The sequence below is a fragment of the Notothenia coriiceps genome, unplaced genomic scaffold (assembly GCF_000735185.1).
Source record: "Notothenia coriiceps isolate Sejong01 unplaced genomic scaffold, NC01 NC01_scaffold00003305, whole genome shotgun sequence".
NCBI lineage: Eukaryota > Metazoa > Chordata > Actinopteri > Perciformes > Nototheniidae > Notothenia > Notothenia coriiceps.
The window spans coordinates 220,469-228,251 of record NW_011336006.1 but is presented as its reverse complement, the minus strand read 5'-3'; the positions used below and the strand labels follow the sequence as shown (position 1 = coordinate 228,251).

General features: G+C 40.9%; 1 protein-coding gene across 5 annotated transcripts in view; it reads left to right on the top strand.

Annotated features, from left to right (window-relative positions):
* The window catches only part of pbx1a (pre-B-cell leukemia homeobox 1a), a 50,996-nt gene that overhangs the window by 32,925 nt on the left and 10,288 nt on the right, over window positions 1-7,783 (top strand). For 3 of the 5 annotated variants that reach the window (XM_010766330.1, XM_010766333.1, XM_010766331.1), the window contains 4 exons: window positions 4,068-4,312; window positions 4,659-4,709; window positions 5,997-6,187; window positions 6,452-6,587. In XM_010766330.1, the coding sequence (XP_010764632.1) occupies window positions 4,068-4,312; window positions 4,659-4,709; window positions 5,997-6,187; window positions 6,452-6,587 (623 nt within the window). The remainder of the gene's footprint in view (window positions 1-4,067; window positions 4,313-4,658; window positions 4,710-5,996; window positions 6,188-6,451; window positions 6,588-7,783) is intronic. The other 2 variants (XM_010766332.1, XM_010766334.1) reach the window with 1 other exon arrangement.

The window sequence follows — 7,783 nt, the reverse complement described above, 5'->3', positions numbered from 1 at the left end:
ACATCTACAAAGCTGCTTGATGTGACACGAGCAAAGGAGAAATCTGGACACAAAATGTGTGCAAATGTATTTAGTATCCATGTGAACATGATTTAAGTAGGGGGTGGACCTAACCCCCTCTGGGAGGGTCCGGGGGCATGCCCCCCCGGGAAGATTTTTTTTTAAATATTGAAGTTAAAAGCATCAATCTGGTGCACTTTGAGAGCAACATGAGGAGATCTATGGATACATCTTTCAACACCCATTTGAAACAGAACTGTAAGCAGATTTTTTTTTTGGGATTTACAAATCACTCCCCTTTTTAACTCTATTCTTGTTATTNACACACAAACATACACTGTGTGCATGACTGTAATCACACACACACACACACACACACACACACACACACACACACACACACACACACACACACACACACTGTGTGTGTGTGTGTGTGTGTGTGTGTGTGTGTGTGTGTGTGTGTGTGTGTGTGTGTGTGTGTGTGATTACAGTCATGCACACAGTGTATGTTTGTGTGTGTGCACCTTGATATCCCCTGTATGAGTGGGTGGCTTAATCGTCATGTTTATTTACACTCCTGTTGTCTGCAAACAGCAGGCAGTGGCGCGATGGGTATGAGCCAGCCCTTAAGGAAGTAAAACAGCAGAAATTAATTTTGTCAATAGCCAAAAACAAAGGCTTATTCTTAGAATTCCATTCATTATTCAGGAAACTGCTCGGGAATTGTTTATGATACGTATTCATTTTTTATGCCTTGCCTTTTTGGGTTTAGTGCCCCGCATCTCAGGGAAGGAATTATACAAGTGCATGCACAAAGGAGTTGAGGAAGGAGGGAGGAGGGAGGGAGGTAGGAAGTGACAGAGAGGGGGAATTGTGTCCTCTCATTGTTCAATTAAGTCTGTCGGTAATGATCAAGATGAGATGATGGCCATCTTCCTTTTATAGATACTAATCTGTGACTGCCCGTGGAATAAGGAAAGCGCAGTATGGACTTTGTTTCTGGTATAATAGACTTGAAAGTGTGTATGAAAGGTTTCTGGCGTTGCAATAAAAGTGATGTGAGCATGTGATGTATTGTAATAGAGGGCCTTCTCGCTGTCAGGTGATTATGTTAATGTATAGTGCATGGTTGCAGAGTTCACAACGAGCACTCTGACTGGCATTGAGGTCTAATCAATTTCATTGCTATTACTGAACAGAAATAAATAAAGCTGATGGCTGTGGTTAGGGTAATTATGCCACAGCACAGTGAATTGTTTGATTTTCCTTATTAATTGTATTTATTTAATCCATTTCATGCTTTTAGTTGTGCACTCAGGGACTTGGAGGGAATGAATAAATCACTCTTAGGCTCATTAGATTCCCCCTCTGGTTGGGATGTGCCACTATTTTGTCAGAATTAAATTGGCGAGTGTTATAATTTCCCGCTGGTGTGATTCACATGAAAAATATCCACATATCCGTCCACCAGCCCATGTGCAAAAGGCACACACACACACACATGCGTCTGCTCCACATCTGAACTCCTGACCTTTTCCAGCCGTCTGATAGCCATTGACATTTGCCTCTTGAGCCGAGCTTGCTCACGTGTTGGAGCTGATGGGAATGGATGATGTTATTGCTGGAGGAGGAAAAGATAGGGAAGGAAAGAGGAGCAGGAGGGGGGGATGGGGTTTGAAAAGAGAAGCACCAGGATAGACAAGCTCTCCGGGAATCCATCTGGACCCCCTGCTCTCCAGAAAGGTCACAGGGCGACTCAACCTTACATCCTCATTACAAAAGAGCCGTTGCTGTGACTGTGGGCTACAATATGGCTTCACTGCTCTGTCACACAACCTGTCATTTGCCCTCACTGTCCCCAGTCATCATGGAGAAGACATACAGGGTGTAGTATTAGTTCGCCCTCCTCAAACATTTTGATAGATGCGTAGATTAAAGAGAATATGAAAGATTTTGTGGCAGCGTGGGCTTTGTCTTTGTCCTTGAAGACAGTGGATGGAATGGAGGGCTGCACCTGGTCGCCTGTTTTCAGCACCTCGGAGAAATGCAGGACGCTCTGCTGCTTTACCGAGGGAGCCTTCTGGTGGCCGAGAGAGGCAGAGCAGTGCAGCTGGTCTGTAAATTAAGATTCAGGATGAAAAACCTCTATGCTTTATACGGTTTGTGTGGGAAAACAGTCATTTATAATCGAGATAACAACACATCAATTCACAACTTCTAAACATGAATTAAAGAAACGTAATTTCTACAATAGATAGATTGATCGATAGATAGATGGATGGATCAATGGATAGATAGATAGATAGATCAATAGATCCTTTGTTCATCCCAAATTGGGAATGTATTTTCTTACAGCAGAAATGAGTTCATGTAAAAGAAACTAGATATTGTCATAATGTACCACAGTAGAAAATGGTGTCACTATAGTGTTGTTCACAGTTTTACAGTGTGACTGTGTGTAAGACTTGTTTTGGAAATTGTCAAGCTTCTGATTTACGCTTTAAGCCTAACTCACAATAGTATTTATGTAGCAGGCAGCAATTATTTGTATGCTTTTTATTCTTTGAGTAACTTAAAATGTAAACATACCCAGAAAAAAAGATTTGTACACGCTGAGCGTAAATAGATACCTTGTGTCATCTTTACAAAAATAAAGACTTCATATTGTTAAAAACACTTAACTTCAGCCCTTCATTTGCCTCACTGCCTTTATTAAGGCACAGTGAACTCGAGTAGATCCAGAATTGTTTTTTCAATCTAATCGTGACAAGACTTGAAATCGTCTTAAATCGTGGGTTACCAAAAGACTCACATCACTACTTAATTTGAGCCGGTGTTACATATATTTCTCAGATGATCTGGGTGTGTGGATGTGAGCAAGACTGCATTGGTTACGTGTACATACATTATGTGAATGTTGTTTTGTGCGTGGGTCTGTCTCAGCAGGGCTTTCTTTGTGTGTTTACGCTTCACTCTATGCACGGTGGGAGCCGAGTGTCAGTGAGAGCTGAGCGGCTGTAGGAGTGTGAATGCGTGCAGGTTCAGACCCCCCCAACCTGTGTGTAAACAGACCTCAGTGTCCATTGTACGGACATCCTTTGTCCTGCCAATTGGAGATTACAATATGAAAACTGCACAGGTGTTACAGGTGTAATGTTAGAACTGTGTAGTTATTTATGTGTTAAGAGTAGACACTCCTAAAAACTGCACATCCACTTCGACCTTATATTTTTTTGTTACAGCTTAATACTGAGGGAGTACTACAATCATTTCACCTTACTGCTCTTACAATCCATCTCAGGAAGATATTTTGTATATATTTCAGTAACATTGTACATACTTTTAATAGTATATGTCCATATTTTCCTTCTGCTTTTTTTCTATTCTATATTTATTGTACATATTGTTTTTTTAGTTTTCTTTTATATAATATTTTGTATTCTTCTCTTTCTACTCTTAATGTTAGTTATTAATTTATTTTAACAATACCAAAAAAGCACCAAAGCATATTGCTCAAGAGCTACTTGGCAATACATTTGATTGTTTTTCGGATATTTGTGTAACTTCTTCTGGAGGGATTTGATGATTAACAGTAGCTTCATTTAATTTTTTTTTGAAAGTGTCTTTGCATGAACAAGCTGAGTCTGACGTGTGTTATTACTTACTTACCTACTTACTTACTGTTTTTACTGTTTGGAAAGCATCTGACAAGATAATATAGCCATCAGCCAAAAACTACACATAGCCGGAACATAAGGAGGGCAATGAAAGATGAACTCTCGTGGAAGGCTGTGTTAATTATTTTTTTTACATGCAATGATAGTCAGAATCGATGAAATTATAGTTTTATGGTCCTGCCTAGCTGCCGGCTTCTGTGAGGCGGCAGGGTTTTATGGCACAGACTTGAACTATTACATCGATGGCCATATAACAGGAGTTCACTCTGTAGGCTGCAGTTAAGGCTCTTTCTCACTCAGAATTATTACACCTTTCTTCTCGCTTTGAACATCCATGTAACTAGGGCTGTATCAGTTTCTCACCTCGTCCTCTCCTGTCTTCCACAGTGCTCAGTATCCGTGGCGGCCAGGAGGAGGAGCCTCCAGATCCTCAGCTGATGCGTCTGGACAACATGCTGCTGGCGGAGGGCGTGGCCGGGCCGGAGAAAGGTGGCGGGTCGGCGGCAGCAGCAGCCGCCGCGGCAGCTGCTGGCGGCGTCGGAGCAGACAACTCAACAGAACACTCCGACTACCGAGCCAAGCTGTCTCAGATCAGACAAATCTACCACACAGAGCTGGAGAAATATGAACAGGTGGGGGTCATTTCTCAGCTGTTATTATTCTTATTTATTCTGTAACACAAATTAATATTGTCATTTGAAAATGTGCATATGTGGTATTCCCATGTACCACACAATGAATGTGGATGTTACACAGTAATCCTGCGCTAAGCTTTAATTCAAACCCCATAATAGGAATGAAAAAGCACTGTTTTAAATGTTCCACCTTTTGAATACTAGTTTTTTAAGCAACAGTATATTTAATTGTTTTATCATTGTCTCCTCCTCCAAAATCTTCCCACTACTCAGGTGACGACTATGGGATGTGTTGTAATTTCAAATTTCTCTTTTCTGTTTAAATGTGCAACTACTGAAAAAGTTGGAAATCGTCTCGACTGGTGGTGGATATGGACAAAACTTAAAAAAAAATGTCAGTGATTTTAATCTTTATAAATTATTACGTTGTTGACATGCACAAAAATATGTGTCTTGACATAACTAAGTTGCAAACATGTTTACTGTCTTCTCTATGGAGGACAAAAGATGTAGTGGTGGTACATTACACAGATTTACACCAGTTTCAGGGGCGATGAACAATAACCTACCTGACTGCTGAAAAACATTTTCTTTTTAATGATAATTAAAAGAAAATGCATGAATGCAGGGATGTAGAATTTACATTTATCCTTTTTATATCCAGTGTATATGCTTTACCCCAATTCCTATGTTTCTGTATGTTTAAAAAAAAACATGCAACTGAGTCCTTATCCTCAGTTGTCCTTGCCTGTCCGGTGCATGTTGAAAAAAGCTCCATCTATGAAGCTAAAATCGGAATAAATCGGTTTAAATGGTATATAAGTAAGCTATTGTCCTCAGAATATTTTAACCAAGCATAATGCTCTTAAAATCAGCTCTCACAGGCCAACTTCTGACACGACAAGCTTTCAGAGATGTTATCTTCAGCAGGCAAGCAGCATTATATCAGTCACACACCAGCTCTTTTCCAAAGACTGTAACATCTTGTCATTTCCTCGGAAGTCAAAGCGTCCTGGGTTTGTCATCTTCTCCAAGGAAGGCTAGTCATCGCTAACTGTCACAGTCAATACACACCTGAGCATTTTTGTGTCACCACGCTATGTACACCTCGCACGTGTATGAGTGAGTAGTGTCTGGCGTGTGTGTGCAAGCAGAACGGCTGCTCTCTGCATCACTTTGACTGACGTAACCCTGGTGTTGACAAGCAACAGACACCTTGACTCTGAACGCAGTCATATCCAGTGACTGATTCAGACAGAGAGAGAGAATGAGGTAGACTGAAAGATGGAGTAAAAAAGAGAGCGAGACAGTTTAAACCTCTTGAACGTTAACGGGACTGAAAGCCTGCTGTCATTTTAGATTTCTCTTCACTTGTCACATTTTCTCTTCCATTGAAGAGAAGTCTTTTTAATATTCAGAGTCTTGCAGCCTCCACTGTATGACTCGCCATTACATTTGTTTGGCGCGAAACATCGCACTGTCTGCTGCTTTAAATTAGACTATCCATATACCCGCTAACGCTGGTGCTGATAGACAGTCAAAAGGGCTTCTACGAGGCCAAGGCCCACCAGTGAAGGTGCGGCCTCTCCAGAATCCAATTTCAGCCTTTTGTTCATTCTGTAAGTGTTGATCGGCCGTGATAGGTCTTCTTTTTATGAATCCTGTCTGTCTGTGCATCCAGGCGTGCAATGAGTTCACCACCCATGTGATGAACTTGCTGAGGGAGCAGTCTCGCACACGACCCATCTCGCCCAAAGAGATTGAGCGCATGGTCAGCATCATCCACCGCAAGTTCAACTCCATCCAGATGCAGCTGAAACAGAGCACCTGCGAGGCCGTCATGATCCTGCGCTCACGCTTCCTCGACGCCAGGTCTGTGTGTGTCTGTGGGCAAAAAAATGTTTTAGTAGCCATACATTGTGCTCCAATATTATTCTTTATTTTAAATATAGGTGGATGTGTTTTTGTTGCCACTGGTCAGATTTTTTTTTCCTGAATGTGTCTAACCATTTTTTTTGTTGTTCCTTTTTGTTTCAGAATTGTTCAAATAAACTGAACTATCCTGATTTAAATAATGAATAAATCTAGTGGTTTATCTTTAATAACTTTCTGCTCTGTCTGTTTCCTTTCTGCCAGACGAAAGAGGAGGAACTTCAACAAACAGGCGACAGAGATCCTAAACGAGTACTTTTACTCCCACCTCAGTAACCCTTATCCCAGCGAGGAGGCCAAAGAAGAGCTGGCCAAGAAATGCAGCATCACAATGTCACAGGTAACCAATCGTACAAAATAAACATTATTATTGCTACTCAATCGAGGCCTTGCAAGATTTAAGATTCTATGGTCAATAAGTAAAACTCAAATCTAAATGAACTATTAGCTGGGGGATACATTGTATCAACATTTTGCATTATATTAACATTTATGGTCATATATTTTATATTATTTTAGAAGAAAGTAATATGATCTGAATCTTCATCTCTTTAAAAAAGAAAAATGTGTATGTTGGTGATTTGCATTTGGAAGGAGCTAGCCTTACCAAACCAACGTTACTCCGCCACGTGTGTTGTGCTAACTGGTACAAGAAGCATAATTCAGGCTTAGCCATTGAGTATTAATATTCAACACTGCAAGTAAAATGTTACTGAATCTATGCCCTCGGATTCCACATTTGGTAATGTTTAAATCCAAACCCTTGTGGTGTGTTATCTCATGTGGGATGGGCTGTTATGGTGCTGAAAGTATAACAGTAAGAATTTGTTGCTGATTGATTTCTTAGAGCTCATAGTAAACACACAAATGATATTGTGTAGGCCAGTGGTTCTCAACCTGTGGTACGCGTACCACTGGTGGTACGCCAGCTCCCGCTAGTGGTACGTCGAGGAATCTGACATATAACAAATATTTTAAAAAAAAATATTTTTAAAAATAATATTTTTTTATTTTTTTTATTTTTTAATTTTATTTAAAGGTGGGGTAGGTAATTTTGGAGAAACCAGCTCGAGTGCGCTAGAATTTGACACATACACAAGCCGGAAAAGTCTGCCGACTTCTCTTACAGAAGCCTTCTCCAAGCACACAGACGAACGCGCCACATGACCAGGTGAGGGGCACGAGATTAAGTTTGTGTTGCAAATAAAGGCTGACAGGCAGGTGTAGGCGATCCAGTTACTTTAGCCGCGCGGCCTCAGATGATTGTGTCGTGCGTTTTTACCAGTACTACGGCTTCCCACAGATGGACATTTTGTTCCAGGGTGTTGTCAGACAGCACTTCAGAGTTATTCATGCTATCGGGATGTTAAGAGCCATTCCATGGGAATATAACGCAACAAGTTTTACTCTCGAGCCGGTTTCTCGCCCCAGCCTGTTAACGCTGTTGAACACTAAACAACATATAAGCACATCAGAAACACAAACTAGAGTAAACAAAAGCATACAGAAAGCAGTCACCTACATTGTGCACATTTG